This window comes from Micromys minutus (genome assembly GCF_963924665.1).
Source record: "Micromys minutus genome assembly, chromosome: 1".
Classification (NCBI taxonomy): Eukaryota; Metazoa; Chordata; class Mammalia; order Rodentia; family Muridae; genus Micromys; species Micromys minutus.
In genome coordinates, this window is record NC_137969.1 from 61,928,704 (window position 1) to 61,948,069 (window position 19,366).

General features: G+C 42.2%; 1 protein-coding gene across 1 annotated transcript in view; it reads right to left on the bottom strand.

Annotated features, from left to right (window-relative positions):
• Positions 1-18,762, bottom strand: part of DNAH14 (dynein axonemal heavy chain 14) — a gene marked incomplete at both ends in the record, with an annotated part of 218,518 nt that extends 199,756 nt beyond the window's left edge. The window contains 7 exons of the mRNA XM_080925129.1: positions 1,223-1,285; positions 2,529-2,644; positions 4,992-5,144; positions 6,254-6,381; positions 9,008-9,151; positions 14,764-14,873; positions 18,686-18,762. Of these exons, the coding sequence (XP_080781255.1) occupies positions 1,223-1,285; positions 2,529-2,644; positions 4,992-5,144; positions 6,254-6,381; positions 9,008-9,151; positions 14,764-14,873; positions 18,686-18,762 (791 nt within the window). The remainder of the gene's footprint in view (positions 1-1,222; positions 1,286-2,528; positions 2,645-4,991; positions 5,145-6,253; positions 6,382-9,007; positions 9,152-14,763; positions 14,874-18,685) is intronic.
• Positions 18,763-19,366: the final 604 nt, after the last annotated feature.

Below are 19,366 nucleotides of genomic sequence, written 5' to 3' on the forward strand. Positions count from 1 at the left end.
TGGAAACCTCTTTACTGAAGATGATGAGCACAGTAAAGACTGATTAGATAGATAAATGATAGATAGATAGGTAGATAGATAGATAGATAGATAGGTAGATAGATAGATAGATAGATAGATAGATAGATAGATAGATAGATAGGTAGGTAGGTAGGTAGGTGGATAGATAGATAGATAGATAGATAGATAGATAGATAGATAGATAGATAGGTAGGTAGGTAGGTAGGTAGGTAGGTAGGTAGGTAGATAGATAGATAGATAGATAGATAGATAGATAGATAGATAGATATAGGTAGATAGAGATAAATGGATAGATGGACGAGAGATGGACTTATAGATAGATGGATAGACAGAGATAGATGGATTGATGGATAGAATATGAACCACTTGGACCCATGTGTACATCTGAGAAACACCATCATAATGTATGTCATGAGTCTGTGAACTTGACTCCCATTTTTAATTACTATCTCTGGTAAGAACATTCCCTCGAAGATGAGGCTATAAAACTGGAGCATAGATCAGTAGTTACCACAGAGTAAGGTAAGGATGTGACGGCAGCCATGAAGGCAAACATGGCAGATGCTGTGGAGACAGTGATATTTTGTATACTCATGATTATCAACATTCTGGCAGTCATAATGCTCTATAGTATTGTGGACTGTGGAACCTGAGGTGGGGGAACGGGATAGGTAAAGGGTACAGAGGATTTCTCTGTATTGTTTCTGACAACTGCATTTCAAGTCACAATTAGGGCAAAATAAAATGTTTACCAAAGACAAGAAAAACACTCAGCTGCTTGAACTCGCACCAAATAAGATTTAACTGTTATCTCTGACCACTTCATTTCTGTTTGGGAAAGAAAACCAAAAAGCAAACAACCAAAAAAGATGAAGGGACCACAGGAACTTGCAGCAGTGTGGTCACAGAATGGCAGCCTGTGACATATTAGAAACATTTAACTATCTTCAGAGAAGACAGATGGCTAAAACTGCAGACCTGGGGTTAGAGCTCAGCAGCAGAGCACTTGTCTAGCCACACCACACAAAGCTCAACATTCTTCCTGTAGCGGGGGCGGGGGTGGGGTGGGGGGTGTTAAATGTATTCAGAATATCAACATAATGTGACTTCCAATCTGAATTAAAATCCAAGTGTCTCCAGTTCATGCATTTGAAATCTCTTTACTTTTGAAATTTGTATGCGTTGTATAATTAGCATTTACCTGCTACTCTCTGTCTTACATCTTTTAACATTCAGTTTCCAAGTAACAAAGGCTTTATTTAACCTGAAAAGAAAAAGAAAAAAAAAAAAAAAAAAACAACACTTCTTGAAGTCTTCCAAGTCCTATAATTACATGGAACACATTTGTTAACAGCTAAGTAATGTTGGAAAATTCCTTAGACTATGTTTTGTCTTGCACCACCAAAAAAAAAAAAAAAAAAAAAAAAAAAAAAAAAAAAAACCATCCAAATTTTCTCCAACAAAACATAAAGCAAAAGGCAAAGGTAAGTGAAAGTCATTACATTTCCTATAGACACAGAACTTACTTGGCTGCAACATCCCAGGATTTTTTAAAAATGAAATGCTTTTATACATTAATTATACATATATTATGTATCTGTACATATTATACATATATTATATATAATGATAATATATTATATATATTATATATACACATATAACCCATGTTATAAGTGTGTATACAAGTATACATACACAAAATTTATAAGTTGTGATGTGGAAGCATGGAGAGAGGAATCCAGCTGGGGGGTGGTCAATACCAAAGGAAGAGAGAGGAGGGATAAGTAACAGTACATTGTGTGACAAAGCCTCAGGGAGTCTTACTATTTTACAGTTATCTAACGTCATACACACTACATTTATGTGTGCATATATTATAAACTATGAAATATAGTTTATACATTAATTAGCTCACGATGTAAAGAAGAAAGGAAAACAATAGAGAGAGGAAAGGATTGGATTATAGATATATCTATACTAAATTATATATATATATATTATCTATAGATATAGATATGTAGGTAGATTGATAAATGTAGTCATTTGTATTATGAATGCTAATTATGCTCGCCCCAAATCCTGTTTGCCTGAGAGGGTGTGCACATAGCTTCTGGGACCCTGCCCCCAGTTGGTTCTGATTGGTAAATAAACATGCCAGCAGACAACAGCTGGAGAGGACAGACAGAGACAGGATTTGGAGATTTCAATAAGAAGGGTACGAACAAAAGATAAAATCGTCAGTGATTATTCACTAATGTTTGACAATACGGCACCATTTATTGTTACATTTACCCAGAAAAGACTAAAATTAAAAAGTTTTTAAAAGTTTTGCCCTCAAGTGGGTAAAGTTCCTTAGTCTAGAACACATTTACAGACCATCCCACCCCTCTATAATGCTGCAGCGCACGCACAAGCAGCGCCACTCTGGTGGGATCAGATGCCGTGGGCAATGGCTCTCATGACACAAACTACCAAACGTTGAGTTTCCTTTGTGTCCATCTCACCGGAAGTTGTAAAATATCTTAAACTGCTGCAGTGCGTAGAAGTAATGTCTTTCTGAAAGCCAGTCCAGAGTAGGCATAAGTTCCACGTCTTCCATGTTGACGCCTGTTTTAGTGATCTGTAAATACAAAGCACAAAATGTGACTTCCTGTATTCACCCTTTACACCCCGACTGCCCGCCTACTTCATCTATACCCGGATCTGACTTCCCTCCACACAGCTTGCTTCCTTATGCTTCTACAGAAAGAGCAGGGAAAATGTCCTCTCTATCCAGAGATTGTTTTACAAAAATCTCGACAAGTTTTCTGCCCCACAATTTTCATGCTTTGTATAAATTATGGTGTGGCTGAGAATTTGGCTCCATGCCAGAATGCCAGTCTAGCACACATCACATCCCAGGTTTGTGGTCCTGCTCAAATACACTGTTGAGTTGATTTTAGTTTGGCAGTTGGGAGAGCAGAAGAAAACATTGATATTAAACAGAGATCACAATTGGATAACGGCAATCTGTGGTCATAGTGCTAAGTACATGATGGGAGGATTTCAACATCTGGGGAAGATGGCTTCACTGGTAAAGTGCTTGGCACACAATCATGAGGATCTGAGTTCAGTCCCTAGAACCCATCTAAACAAACTGGACACAATGGAACCCCTGGGGAGCTGGAGATGGGTGGGTCCCTGGGGCTTGCTGGTTAGCCAGCCTACTTATTTGGTGAGCTCTAGGGCAGTGAAAAACCTTATCTCCCCATTGAATAAAACAAGGTGGATGGCTCCTGAAGAACACCCAAGGTTGTCCTCTCCTCTACACACACACACACACACACACACACACATGCACATGCACAAGCACACATATACATGCATACATACACACACGTACACTCACTCACACATACACAACTACATGCAAAATAAACATCATTTATTATTCCTATTATGCCAACAGATGCCTATTTTCTATTTTTCACTTTTAAAAAATCATGGAATAATAAAGTATTTAATAGGTGAAAACTCCTTCCAATTGAATTCTTAAACCTTAATCTGTACCAAAAAAAGAAGAAAACATTATTATTAAGTAATTTTCTCCCAAGCTGTTTCTTAAACATTGATTTCCTAAATGGACTGAGTTTCTCTAAACCACAAAAAAGAGATCATATTGTTTCATTTACCTAAAATGAGATAAATTACATACAACTATATGTGTATACATACATACATACATACATACATACATACATACAGAAATGAGTTTTTTGCCACTTGGACTGGCAATGCTCCCTCCATGAGACATAGTCCACCTAACAAAACCCTCAACACTAGAGGTGAGAAACCTCCCTTCGAGCTGTTGGTCAAGAGACTCTCAAACTAGATAGGCTGTTGCTGTTGCCCTTGGTTACCTCCCAAAGGTAGAAGGTGTGTCTCCATTGCTGAGGACACAGGACTCAGAAGACTAGAGCTGGATCTGACCTGAAAGTCTCCGCCCCCAGGACTGGCTTTTACAGCACTACAAGGTGCTATGCAAGTTGTCAAAGGAGAAAACCATTGAACCATTGTGCTCAGCTGACCACAACAATGACCAGCACGGCACAATATCCCTAAAGCTGATGTAGCGGCATTCATATCTTGGTGACAACCAACAGGTCTCAAATGAAACGTAGGACCCATCCAACAGAGAGAAAAGATGCCGGATACTGGAAACCCAGCCAACTATCTAGGTCTAGTGAGAATTTGCTGCGTTCTAAATACTCCTCCTTGTGTCCATAGGTAGGTGTAGCCCTCACACCACATCAAAGGTGTTTCTCTTTGCAGCAGATGGAGACTGTTAACAGAAAACCACAACTGGCCAAAATACAGAGACGGACAGGTCATGAGGCGCCCAGCCCCAATGGATAAAATCTATCTACAACAAAATGCCTGTACCTAACCGAAGGCTCAGGGAACATGGCGGAAGAGGGGCTGGAAAGACTGTAAGAGCCAGAAGATCGGGGAGGCTGCTGAGAGAATATGAGTCCTGGGAAGGGCAGGGAAGCTTCAGGCATGATATTACAGAGATATGACTGCTAAGCAAGACCTAAACAAGGACATTGGCAACAGACAAATGAACATGGAAGGGGAATTCTCATCCAGCCTTACCCTTAGATAAAGACCTCCAGGCACCTAACAACCACAGAGTTATGAGATTAAAAAAAAAAGCCATGCATTTGAGAGGAAATGTCGGGAAGGAAGGAAAACAGAAGGGGTTGGAAAGGTCCTAAATTGTTTTTGTTGTTGTTGTTGTTGTTGTTTTGTCTTGTTTTTAATGTTCCTCTCCTCTCATTTTGTTGCCAGAGTCTCCATGTGTAACCCAGGCTGGCCTCAGACTCACAACCCTCCCACTTGTCTCTCCGATGTTGGGATCACAAGTGTGCACCTGGTAAGACTACCTGATGGAATTCATAAAGCAGAGCCTGTGTGTTTTACATTACCTTTGAGACAAACGAAGCAGTCACCATCCAAAATTCTTTGCAGTTTTTGGCTTTGTAGGCGGAGACTGCTTGAAGATCATATTCATTGAACATGCCCCTGGTGTTCTCCAGAGGGAGGCAGTATATGAATTCGCCATCATCTTTCAAGCATTCCTCAGAAAAAGAAGAAGCTTACTTTGACACAATTAATTAGTTACATGACTATATAGATCCAGGGGAAACAGTGTTAAGACGGAATTAAAATAGCAATAGTATCCGTGAGGAAAATTAACCTCAAATCATGTCTAGCTCAGTTCAGTAGGGCCAGTCTTATGAAAGGGTTAAGAGCTCCTTTCTATCCTAGACATACACATGGTGATAAGACATTTAGAAATTTTCATCCACATCCTTATTGCCTGGAACAAGTGCCGCCTTCCATTCTGGACACATCAGGCGTATGATGTGCACTGGTGGTGGTGGTGTTCTAACAGCTGTAGGCACATTGCTAAGTGAGCAGTACGCAGTAAGCGGTGAGTGCCTTACATCTATGTACGTTGTCTGAACAACGATGCCCCTCACAGCTTTAAAGAGACCAAGGCTTCATGCTTTTCAATATAATTCAGCAGATGCAGAAATTAAAGTTTTTTGTAGATCACCTAACTTGAGAAAGGTCAAAGACTCATGGAGTAACAGCAGGAACTGGAACCCAGGCATGACTTTACATTTACCCTGGAAGCTTCTCTAGTGAGTGATAAAGGGTCAGTCTCATCCATTTGGTAGTTTTGAGGAACTGGCTATCGCCCATTGGGAAAACATGAAGTGTAAATTTTAAAGCTACTCTCTGTCACTTTTGAAACATGCACTTTTATCAAGAAAAATTTAAAAATCATACAAAAATAACAATTTCAGAGTAATTTTATTGAAAGCATAATTTAGTGATTGCTGATACTCTTAGAAACTGCCGAATCAAGTGCCCCAAACTATTTCCAGTTACTGTGGTGTTCCAGTGACTTTGGGCTCAATTTTACGGTCTTCACATTGCTTTTCTTTCTTGAAGAGTATTTCAAGAAACTGTGGTAGCTATTTTTTTTCTTATTTTGGGTCCAATTATAACCTGTACTAAGAAACCTTCAAAAATGAATTTCAATCCCCCAAATAAGAGGCAATGGGCAAAGTGTGAACTGATCAAGCGGGAAGAGTGGTAGGACTTGAATGAAATAAAAGTGAGTGTAGTTTCACATTTTAATTTCGAATAGTTGAAATTGCACAAACTAGAGCTGTACCTTTAGGCGGCGCTTTGGAACCATAGTCCTAGGGCAATACTTGAGACAGTGTGGGTAAGGCGGAGTTTCCCATTCGAGCTTTTCTCTCAGCCTGAGAATATGTTTTACAGCATCAGCCTCTTCCGGTTCTGGTAAAAAATGGTTTTTAGAGTTTAGTATAAGTGCAAGTGTAAGCATCATTTACAAATATTTCCATATGCAGAAAAATTAAATAATAATAAAAGTGAATGCGGCAATGAAAGAGCGGAAATGTAAAAGTTAAGCTTTTACAGGAGCTCAAAAAAAAAAAAAAAACCAGCTATTTTACTTCAGGCATCACGGCTTGCACACTACACGTGTACATGCACCGGTTTGCACACATGCACACACCCCACATGAGCACATACATACATACATCACAAGCACAGGCAACAAGGAAGATGGGAAATAACCGTATGTGAACACAAAACTCTTGCTAGTGGCCAATATGCAGGTCTTTGAGTACAATGTATACTGATATCTGCACACACTTATCACTTATTTTCTTTGAAATGTATTCCAAAACTAAAATTTGTGAATAATAATTGTAAGATATGGATGGTGTCAAGAAAGGAAGGCAGGCAGGCAGACAAGACAGCACAGGGGTTTAGTTACATAATCACAGATCATAAGCCACAGGAAACTCTGGATCAGGACCCAGTCAAAAGCTTTTCCTCTTGTAAGACCTAACAGGACTAGAAGCAACAGCAGCAGAAGGAAAAAGGAAGCATCGTGGGTCAGAGACATCCTGCGCAAGGACGGCCACTCTCTGCACACATTCTTGCAAACCATATTTCTTGACCTTGATTTCATTCTCAACACAATTGTTTCCTTTTTTTTGCTTCTAATTCCCTTGTTATGGTGACTGGGCCTTAAACTTCATTTTATACTGCCCCCCCCCCCAGTTTCACAGGGACAAATATGATCATTCAGTACTTGTATGGGGAATATCAGATATGTCAATGCCATGACCAGACCACCCTCCTGTCAGGGGTCTCTTCTCTGTATTGTCACCATGGCTGTGGGCTTTTCTGCTCCTAACAGCAGTACTGGCCATTTGCTCCCCCGCCCATCCTCACCAGCTTTGTAACTTTTTCCACTGTTGTAATTGGTGTGAGAAGATCACTCACTGTTTCTTATTCAAATTTTCCTGACAATCAACACTGTGACAGTTTCCACACACCTGTTTGCATTGCATGCCTTGCCTTGTGGCTTTCAGACACCCTGCCTGGTTACTAACTGGGGCTAGTGTGAGGGTTCTTGTTCCTTATACGTTCTGTAGATTGGTCCTCTGAGGGGCTGACAGTTTGAAACTAGTTCCTTCCATTCTGTGAGTTGCCTCTTCTCTCCAGTGACTGCTATGATGATGTTTCTTATTGGACAATAGGACAAGTCACAGGAGCTTTTGAGAAGCACACAAGGCGTGCCAATGGCGACACCTGATCCTAATATATCATCCTGTATCTTGGGCCCTCTGGAAGGCATGCATGCAGCTGAACAAAACCACCTCTTTGCAGAGAAGTGAAATTTGAGCTATTTTATAAACAGCACCAGAAATTGTCTCTGTTTCCTCAAAGCCAGCAAAGGAGCAACTAGAATAAGTCTGCTGGCAAGATGGAGTGAGCTGTTCCCCTCAAACCCCCCCCCCCCAAGGAGAAGATAGCCTATCACCTGCACCACGTTCTACTAAATAGTAGAAGCTACAGGACCCCTGGAGCACTCAAGGAAGGCTGAATCCCTCACAGATGAGGGTTTTCTGCTGAGATATTGAAAACCCTGAATGTCCCTGTGTGGATAAGGGTTCTGATGAAAACGATGATAAATCTATCTCTGAACTCTGGTATTCTAGTAAGAAATGGGAAAGTTTCCTTTATAAAATTCATGATATTAAAATAATGATTTCAAATATAAAGTATCAAAAATGTTAGCGGAGAAAAAATGTGCTTAACCATTTGGACATTTAACCTTTGTATTTAATCTTTGTGCCAGGTGTGGTCGTGCAGACCTATAATTCCAGAGACTGAGGCAAGGGAATCTCAGTTCCAAAGTCAGCCTGAGTGAGTTTCTGTTTAAGACAACCAGAGGCTGACAATATAGCTAGTATGTTCATGGCCCTGAGACACACACACACACACACACACACACACACACACACCACCACCACCACCACCACCACCACCACCACCACACAACACAACACACATACCACACACATCACATACTCACACACACATACCACAATACAACACACACCACACAACACACCATACAACACAACACACAATACAACAGACACACAAACACACACATATACACTTACACCATGTATACACACACACATGCACCCCACACATACATACACATACACTATACATATACACACACACCTATACCCACATCCCTATACCTCCACACAGCTCCACCTTCCTCCAGCTCCCCTTATATACACTCAGGCACCCCTCCCACATACATACCTCACACTAATTTGTCATACATGAAGCTCTAAAACAAATAGTCAGAGAATATCTTCAATAAGAACATAATCCCTAAATATCAATTTTAGTGATATTGTAAGTTTCAGAAATAATTGAAAGTGTGGCAATTCTTTATGATACAAAACCTGCAATACTCAGTAAGACTTCTTTTCCCTAAAGTTTGTCCAACACAAGCAGCAAAACCACGGGAAACCGTGGCAGTGTGCGCCATCTCCTAAAGCTGGGCAGGACCGCTGCATACCTGTCCTGTCATATGATACAAGTCGGGACTTCTTCCCACTGGCACAGGCAGTCTTCCTCGGCTTTTCTTTCACCTTCTTTATATCGGGGAAAAATGGTTTTGAAACCCCTACACATTGCTGACTGAACCTTTGTTCAAGGTAATCTGCGAAGAAAAACAGTGAACTGAGTATCTACCGTGAGCTCTATTAATACCATAGTAATTTCACATTCCAAACGAGCGTCAGCCATCGGATGAGGTGCTAGGAGCTCTTGCAGAGCCGACTGTCTGGGTTCTCAGAACCCAGTGTTAGTTTTCTGGCTGTTTTCCTTTGCAAGTTACCTGCCTGCCTTACCTTCCTCACCTTTGACAGGAGGAGGTGAAGAATGCGGCATAAATAGCCCCTGCCCTTGCTAGGAGGGTGCCCCTGATAACTAGGCTGCAGAGAAGGGCGGGGAGGAGCCAGAGCCTCTTGGAATAGAAGTGAATGGTAGTGGCAACTTCTCATACTAATCATCTTTTCCAGCTTCCATACTTCACCCACTGTCACAGTAAGAACCTCAAACACTGCCCAGGATTAAATCAGTTAATACTGTTAGAGTCCTTGCTAAGGTGATTGTCCCTCACTTTGCTGAATAATTTTATTATTAGAATACATTTCTAGAGTATGTGTGAATACTCATCAGAAATAATTAACAAACGTGGGACTGAGTACAGAATGAGTTTAGGTATAGATGCAGAAGAGCAGAAAGGGTGTTGCTCATATTTTTGTGTGGCTTACTTAACTGGTGGGCTACATTCAGAAGACGGGGAAGTTATCGATGATAGGAATTTATGGAAGTGACTGTTTCCTCACATTTAACAAATACATATACAGCAAAGGCACCAAACTACAACTTAGTAGGTGAAAAAATAGCATAATTACAAAGAAAACTGCAAAACTCATTTAGTGCACTAGCCCAGTAAGTCACATCACATCCCTTTAGTCCCTCTTCTGGGGACTTATGTGAGCCAAGCTGACTCACAGGTTCGTCTTTTCCCAGGGACCCCGTGTTGAGAGAGGGCCAGGTTTTGAGTTTTGGAGTAAGACAGAAAGTTGAAGAGGAGAAAATCATAAGACAGCAAAAGCATCGCTTGGGAGATGGACGACCAGAGAGAGAAGGTGGGTTCTCCTGGACCAGTAATAGGAGGAACGATGTAGTTATTCCCCGAGGACTCTCTCAACCGGCCTTGTGGAAAGTGGGTTTTCCTCCCTACTCTCTACTCACCACTTCCAAACAATCTGTACCCTTTAAAAATAAAAATAAGGTCCTACTCCTTTGAAGTCCTGGGTTTCTGTTACATCATACACATACACTCCAGCATTTCACGGGAATCCAACTGCTGGGTCACTTAGTTAGCTTGGAGCTTTGGCTCAACAGAGGGCTCACTTTTCCATCTCATGCTTCCAAACTGAGATTCATTTGATGCTAGGCTCTTCTGCTACAGCCCAGATCTCCTCGAATCCTGACTTCTCAATCACTAATATGTACACAACTATAGGCCACATTTATAACACGGTCTTAAAAAAGGTTATGTTGTTTGTTTTTACAGATTACCTTACAAGAAATATAATTCAACAGTGTTTTCGTTGTCCTGTAAGTGGCTACTGATACACTACACTGCCTACCACCATTTTCTCTCTATCCTTTCAGCTTGCTTCTGTACCCTGTAACATGGCTGCCTTTTGCCTCACCAGTCTGTCCACCCCACAGTTACAGTGTGTCCACCCCACTGTTACAGTGTGTCCACCCCACTGTTACAGTGTGTCCACCCCACTGTTACAGTGTGTCCATCCCTCTGTTATAGTGTGTCCACCCTCTGTTACAGTGTGTCCACCCCACTGTTATAGTGTGTCCACCTCACTGTTACAGTGTGTCCACCCCACTGTTACAGTGTGTCCACCCCACTGTTACAGTGTGTCCACCCCACTGTTACAGTGTGTCCACCCCACTGTTACAGTGTGTCCACCCCTCTGTTACAGTGTGTCCACCCCACTGTTACAGTGTGTCCACCCCACTGTTACAGTGTGTCCACCCCACTGTTACAGTGTGTCCACCCCACTGTTACAGTGTGTCCACCCCACTGTTACAGTGTGTCCATCCCTCTGTTACAGTGTGTCCACCCCACTGTTACAGTGTGTCCACCCCTCTGTTACAGTGTGTCCACCCCTCTGTTACAGTGTGTCCACCCCTCTGTTACAGTGTATCCACCCCACTGTTACAGTGTGTCCACCCCACTGTTACAGTGTGTCCACCCCACTGTTACAGTGTGTCCACCCCACTGTTACAGTGTGTCCATCCCTCTGTTACAGTGTGTCCACCCCACTGTTACAGTGTGTCCACCCCTCTGTTACAGTGTGTCCACCCCTCTGTTACAGTGTGTCCACCCCACTAATACAGAATTGCTCTACAATTCTCTTACAATCCACTGTGCTTTCATTTTTGTCCACCTTTCCATTGTATCCACTCCAGATAACATCTTTCCACATACTCTTGTCAATACCTTAGACTGCCTCTTTTCAGATCTGCCCATCTCAGTGCAAGATCACAGCCAGGTGGGCTTTGGCAACCCCATAATTCACTGTAATTAACTGTATGTGGACCCTGAAGACAAGCCACAGATTCCATTAATCTTTTATCCATGTGTCCTTCACCCTTTCAATGGCTACTTTTACTTTTTCTCCAAGCTCTCCAAACTTCCAAACCAGTGTTACCTTCTAGCCTTTGACTTAGTTGCTTCTTCTCAGGTAACATGCAGAGGATTAGACAGAAATTTTTTCAACTTGCCACTGACACACAAACCAAGCTCTCTCATCTATACCCATGGTTCCCTCTCGTCCTGATTTAGTAAAGGATGTCTGCCTTTCCTGACACTGGAAGGATCCTTTCCGTCTTTATTTTACATGTCTGCATCATTAACTATGTTCTCACATCCCTTCCACATTAAACCCATTCTTTGATTACACTCCAGTGATCACCACACACTGTCTCTTCAAAGATGAACTCTGAAGAACTCTTCTCCAAAGAGTTGTAAATGTTTTATTTCTTTATCTATCATCCAGTTCTTCATCCACCACAGTCTTAAAATTATGGCCCTACAATGACTACACGTTTGAGGTCAGTACACTCAATGGCTATTTTCAGTCCTGATTTTATGAGTGTATTAGTGATGTTTCATACTTTAGACTATATCTTTTTCAGAAGGTAGGTTGAGACAGGGCTGCATTTTGTGCCTCTGAGGGGACTAGAACTCACTACATGGATCAGGTTGGTCTCAAACTTGCAGTAACCATATTGCCTCTGCCTCCTGAGTGCTAGGATTACAAGGGTAAGCTACCATTCCTAACTTCAATCCTTTCTCATCCAGTTGTTTTCCACTGATCTCTGTGATACCACATATTCATTTCTTCATCCCTCAGTCTCAGGCCGACAGATCCCATGTCTATTATAGCTGACCCTTTTCTGGTTCATAATTGATAGACACTTTCCCTAAGTATTCTCATTGTGACCATGACATAAACTTCCAATCTTAGATTACTCCCAAACACATCTTAGGCCTGACATTTTAGCACTCCTGAATCATGTTCAGCTGTCTCCTCAGCATCTCGACTGGCATTAGCCAAAGGTATTCTCAACTCAATGTATCCAATATCCAAATTCATGCCCACTCTCTAGACCCCACAGATCCTTGTGTGAGGCTTCATATTTTAGGGTATAGTACTACTATTGATTAGAAGAGAAAATCCAGAAGCCTGGGCACCATCTTTAATACCTCCTTCTCTCTCTAAGTCCACAGAATGAATGATTTGATTAAGTCTGCATACTGGTTTCCTTGGGTCAATCATTATTCTTTTATCTGTAGTCTTTTCAAAACAGAAAAGGGAACATATTAACTCCTTATTTGCTTCTCATGGATGCTGGGTATGGTGGGGCACACTTTTAATCCCATTACTTTGAAGGCAGGGCAGGCAGATTTCTTTGAGTATGAGACTATCATGATCTACAGACTAAGGCCCAGGCTAACCAGAGCCACAGAGTGAGGCACTATCTTTAAAAAGCAAGATCTGGGCTTGGGAGGTGCCCTGGAGAGATAGCTTAGCAGTTAAGAGCATCCCCTAGCAGAGGGCCTGAATTTGATTCCCAGTATCCACATCTAGTGACTCAAAACTGCCTGTAACTGCAGCTCCCAGCGGTATTACCACAGCTCTGACCTCAGTGGGCTCCTGTGCTAATTCACACACACACACACCACACCTAAACCCATACACATAATCAAAGGTAAAGAGTATGTGTGCACATGTACACACACACACACACACACACACACACACACACACACACACATGCACACACAATTTAAAAAGCCTTTATGATTCCTATCTTCAATCTCTTTAACCTGGATGCCATGTCCTCATTTTCCAACCCTTGCCTTCCTACGCAGCTCACTTCCTGTCCCCTTTCTCTAGAGGAAAACAGCAAAAAGATCGGATTTAAACAGTCTGCCTAGAGAATGCCTGGAACTCTGACACTCAGATTCCCTCAGGGATCCACCCACTGATCCTCAGGCAGAGGTAGCACCAGTATTGATTAGCTTGTTTAGGTGACAAACAAGGACAGCAATGGTCAAAGTTTTGTCTAGTTCTGATAGGAAAGGACCGTGAATTTTAGACTAGAAAATGCCTGAGAAATTCTGTAGAAAGCTGAGAAACTAAAGAGGGGTTGGGAGGGCTAGGGAAACAGATCAGCTGGTGAAGCGTGAAGACCCACATTCACTCTCTAGAACCCATGAAGGAAGAGCAGTGTGTGTGATTACACCTATAATCCTCTGAGGGAGGGGAGACAGGAGGATCCCCGGGGACTGGCCACTCAGCCAAGCCTACTTAGCCAGAGCCAGGCCAGTAAGAGACACTGTCTCACACAGCAAGGTAGACAGCACCTGAGAAAAGATGTCGAATGTTGCCTTTTGGCCTTTTATGTGTGTGTTCTCATGTGCACATATACCCCATACTGTGTGAGTACATGTGGATGCAGGCATGGGGACACAAGGTTGCGTGCGCGCACACACACACACACACACACACACAATATACACACTCAAGAAATGAAAGGAAGTTATCAAAAGAAAAAGATTTGCAGAATGGTGGAGTGAAACACATTATTCTATTTTTCAATAATTTCTGAGGATTTAGCCATGAGAAGGCATTCTGTGACCTCGGAGGAGTCTTATCAGTAGAACGGAGGAGGATGGAGCCGTTGAGCAGTGAATCACAGACAGGGAGAGGCAGACAATCCAGGTTACTCTGCCAAGTAATGACCTTGCAGGGGTGACTGCTGGAAGGGAGCACTGGCCTCCAGGTGCTCCTGTTTGGGTGTTTTGAGAAGGCACATAGCACATCTATGAAGATGCTGCCTGTGCTGAAGGAGGCGTGGGAGAAGGCACCCAATGAATTGCCTCATTCTGGTGGACAGAGGGAGGAGCTCTACACTCTCACTACCTGGACGTCAGTACTGCAGACACCTGAGTTTACAAAATGGGGAGCATCAGGCATCTTGGCAGTGCCGGCGGCATGCCTGTAATTTTATCATTATCAGTATCTGTGGTAGATCATGGCGGTCTTAAGAGGCAGGTTTCATGGTTGGAGGCATTTCCACCTGCTGCAGCTCGTGGAATTGGTTGGACATCAAAGCAACTTTCGAAGGCAAGTGCCACAGTTAAACAACATAGAGACAACATGCCTGAGTAGTAATCTTCGTCTCCTGTGTCCTCTGATTTCAAGGACCCCGAGGACGCTCTCTTCCCAGCAGCCTCACCATCCTTCCACTGTTGGCCTTTATACTGTGAGCATCTGAGATGACAAAGAAAACGTCATTGTAAGGAAACAAGTGACCACACACAGGATCTCAAGCTTCATTCTGTCTGCTGCACGGCGCGGCTAACCCTAGAGCGTTAAAATCTCCTCTCTGCTCCATAGCACAGAATCCCATCGATCCTTTCAGACAGTTTGGCTGTATCTGTAAAGCAAAATGGATGCACTTGACCTAGAAACAGTGAAGCGCTAAATGAGTCTAATGGATTGTAGTATAAAATAATAAACATTTTGAACTTTTGCAGTTTGAAATTCTAAACTCCTATGGAGCCTTCCTTCATGAGGAGAACAGCAAACAGTCCATATCCTTATTGGTTATAGATGTGGGAAAAGACTTCACAGAAACACAGAACCAAAACCCAGTGACTACAACTGATGTTTGCCATCGACAAACTCTTAAAGCAGAAGAAGTTTGGGGTCCTGTTCAGCCTTAAGTGTATTTCCTGAGTCAGGGGAGGGGTCTACTGCTACATTAAACAAAACCAAGATCATGAGAAAGAAGAAAGCCACAAGTGCAGTTTCCGTGGACTTAACTTTTGGACACATTAGCAGGCACTTTTTACAGCTTTTTCCTCTGAGCGTTTTGTGGGTCTCGTTTTGTTATAAGCGTCTTTAAATGTTTCCTGTTTGTTGGAGTGTCTCTCTGTTACCTTTGTTCCTGTTATCTCTGAACTTTAGACAGTAATCCTTAGTCACTTTATATATTTACGTGGACCTTCACATGTTAAATACTGTGATAAAGTTCTTAGCTTTAATAGAATTGACCAATCTCAGCCTTTATGATTCATGTTATTAATTTTTTAAGAAATCTATCTGTATCTGAGGTGATTACAAAATTCTTTTATGTTTTACCTTTCAGTCTTTTAATTCATGCCTTAGTTCTTAAATCTTTAGTTGAAAGAGTAGTTTAAGGAGCAGACTCACCCACCCACCTGTCTCTGCCATGTAAAGCTACACTGTCCTTGGTAGCTAGCACCTCCACCCTTCCCTCCCAAGAGGGCTTCACTTTAGTGTCTTTAAATGGTTACTTTCTAATTGGGGGCTTTCCTAGTTAACCTGCTACAATGTAAACAGTATAGCTTGTCATCAAAGTTCTAAAGTTCTGTTAGAATTTCATGACTTTCTGTGCTCATGGGTCAACTGTCCCACACCATGTGATAGAGAATTTGTGTCCTGCAGTTGTTGGGGGCAACAGCTGGACTGTTTCTGTGTCTCTGTCTGCTTTGAAATCAGCATGATAATTTGGTATTATCATTAACTTTGATGCCTGAACTGTCAAGTATTGAGAGTGACTTATTAAAATGGTTGATTGTCCCCTTACTTTGTCATTGTTTTTCGTTTGTTTGCTTCAAATAGACCTATTTGAATTTGGAACTGTTCTTGCCCACAAAAAGACTGAGGTTGGGGATGAAGGTTGATAGGGAGTCTTGCTATGTAGAACAGGCTGGCCTCAATTTTGGGTGATCCTCCTGCCCCTCCCTCCCAAGCACTGGGATTATATATGTGCACCTGTAGAAGTGGATGGTTTAAAGCCGCTCTATGCATGTCTCCTCTGCACCTGTCCAAGAGCTCTGGATTTAGAATGAAGGACAAACACGCCAGCTAATTTTGATATGCCTTCCTATCTCAATGGCTAGACACTTCTAAAGCTCCCTAAGGCTAGCATACACTCCCCTCTGGTACTCCTGAGTCAACACCTTCTAAAATCTTTATTTCATCTCTGCTACCCCAGACCCAATCCGAGGAGTGGCCCCTAGGAGCCACTTTCCAGGATTCTTACATGTTGGTGGACTTTTAAGTCCGTTCTCTTTGCTTCCCCTTCACGGTAATTCTGTCTGTTCTTCCCCCTCGGTCTCTTGCCCTCAACATCTAAAAGTCTTGTCTCCATCTCCCACCCAGTCATTGGCAATTCTTTATTACCGTCAAAGCCAGCTGTGGTCAGGGACCCTCAGCGTCTGAAAGATTAAGACAAAGCTATAGAACCATTTCCCAACATGCACCACTGTGCCTGGCTTCCAAGTGAATGTTTTAACCATAAAGTTACAGCGTATTCATCTGCACATATGCTTTTTCCTTTACAGACTTGTCCTGGCAGATCATATTTTCTTTTGAGAATACAATAATGTCTTTGCCTTACATGCTTTCCATCTTCTTCCTCGTCTATTGGTATACTCTGGCACTCCTCAGGATGTGTTTCTCCTGTATCCAGTTAGACACTTTCAAGAGTTATTTTAAACCATTTCTTAGCAATTTCCCCTTCACATTATACACATCTTTTGCCTTTCACTTAGAACTTAGTTGTTTTTTATTTATTGTTACTAGAAACATACTTCAGACTTATACATACCATTTTGTTTTTTTTAACTATGCATCACCCTGTTCTCTCCTGTGCTCTATCTCTCTTGAGTATGTTTCTGATATTATATTATTTTATTTATTTATTTAGATCCTCCTGGCTTTGCCTCCTGAGTGCTAAGGTTAAAGGTGTGCACCGCCATGCCCAGCTTGATGTCATCCTGTAAATTTCCAAGGGCTATTTATTTTTCTATAATTGCTCTGTATTGTTAATTTATAAGGTGACAATTTTTAACTTTTCTGGCTGTCTCATGAGAGCTCTGAGGTTGCTGCTGAACTTTGATGTTCACGTCGTCTGTTTCTTCTGTGCTTCTTCCATTTGTTTGCATTTCCCTCGTGTTAGGAAGCCTTCCTTGTGGCCATGCGCTGCTTGTCTTTAATGATGTGATGACTGGGGAGCACTGCTTGTCTTTAATGACAGGATGACTGAGGAGCACTGCTTGTCTTTAATGATGTGATGACTGGGGAGCACTGCTTGTCTAATGACATGATGACTGGGGAGCACTGCTTGTCTTTAATGACATGGTGAGTGGGAGCACTGCTTGTGTTTAATGATGTGATGACTGGGGAGCACTGCTTGTCTAATGACATGATGACTGGGGAGCACTGCTTGTCTAATGACAGGATGACTGGGGAGCACTGCTTGTCTTTAATGACATGGTGACTGGGAGCACTGCTTGTCTTTAATGACATGATGATTGGGGAGCACTGCTTGTCTTTAATGACAGGATGACTGGGGAGCACTGCTTGTCTTTAATGACATGATGACTGGGGAGCACTGCTTGTGTTTAATGACAGGATGATTGGGGAGCACTGCTTGTCTTTAATGACAGGATGATTGGGGAGCACTGCTTGTCTTTAATGATGTAATAACTGGGGAGTGGGCTGAGCAGACACAGATGGAATAAGGGTAAAGTCAGCACAAGATGGCTCACTTCAGAACCATGCCCCACGAAACCAAGGTTACCAAGTCCAGACCCAACCCCTCAATAAGTTGATATTTTCCACTTAGCTTTTAGGTTAGGGTACAAGCTAATAGATTTCATTGAGCTGTTTTCATATATTCGTGCATTATATATACATACATCATTATACCTTGGTCTCGCTCCCCCACTGTCCTCTCCACTCAGGACCTTTAAGGTTGTTGATTTGTTAATGTGGAGTCTCATGTAGCCTAGACCGGACTCAAGCTCAATATGCAACCCAAAAGAATCCTGAAGTTCTGATACCTCTGCCTCTACCCCCAGAGTGTTTGGAAGAATGGCACGTGCCACCATGTGAGGTTAACACAGTGCTAGGCACTGAGCCCAGGGTTTTATGTAGCATATGAACACAATTAACTGAGCTACAACTCCACCATGGATTTCCGGAAGCTACATACTATTAAAATTTTATTGGGGGGAGGGACCCCTCATTTTGCCGGTATTTATTTTTACCTTCTTCTTGGCTTGTGTTCCTTCTTGTTCCCCGCTGGCTTCTGAACTGTCAGGTCAACGGGTGTAAACGTCTCCATCTGGTTTCCTCCTGAGGCTGTGAAGTGACAGACCCTAAAACACATAATCATGCTATGTTCTTAATGTAAATGGATAACTAGGGGTAATTCTATTTAAATCTGCAGATGTGGTCGCCCACTTCCCAGGAAGCTTAACATAACAGTGAACACCTCCTGAATACAGCATCTTCATGTCCAGACACGCACTAAACAGTGAGCCTTTGTGAAAATTCGCCTCTGAGGCCACGCCTCCTTTCTTACACTCACAGGCTTATTTCGCTATATATATGTATATATAATATATAGCATGTTATATACTATAATACTTACAATGGTTATCAGTGTTAGGATCACTTCCTTTCTGAAGACCATTGAAAAGAACTTAATGAAAGTCAACACAACAGTGGCTTGAGCTACAGAAATAATTTCAGAATATGCGAAAGACCAAAAGGCCACTTCCAGATATTACCATGCACCCAAAGATAGCACAAAAACCAAAGGGGTGTGTGGGAAATATGAATCTTGTGCTGAGTGTGCCAGTGAAAGAATGTGTGCTTAGCTTATATCACACACACACACACACACACACACATGCATGGTGAAGGGAAGGAACAGGAAGGGCGAG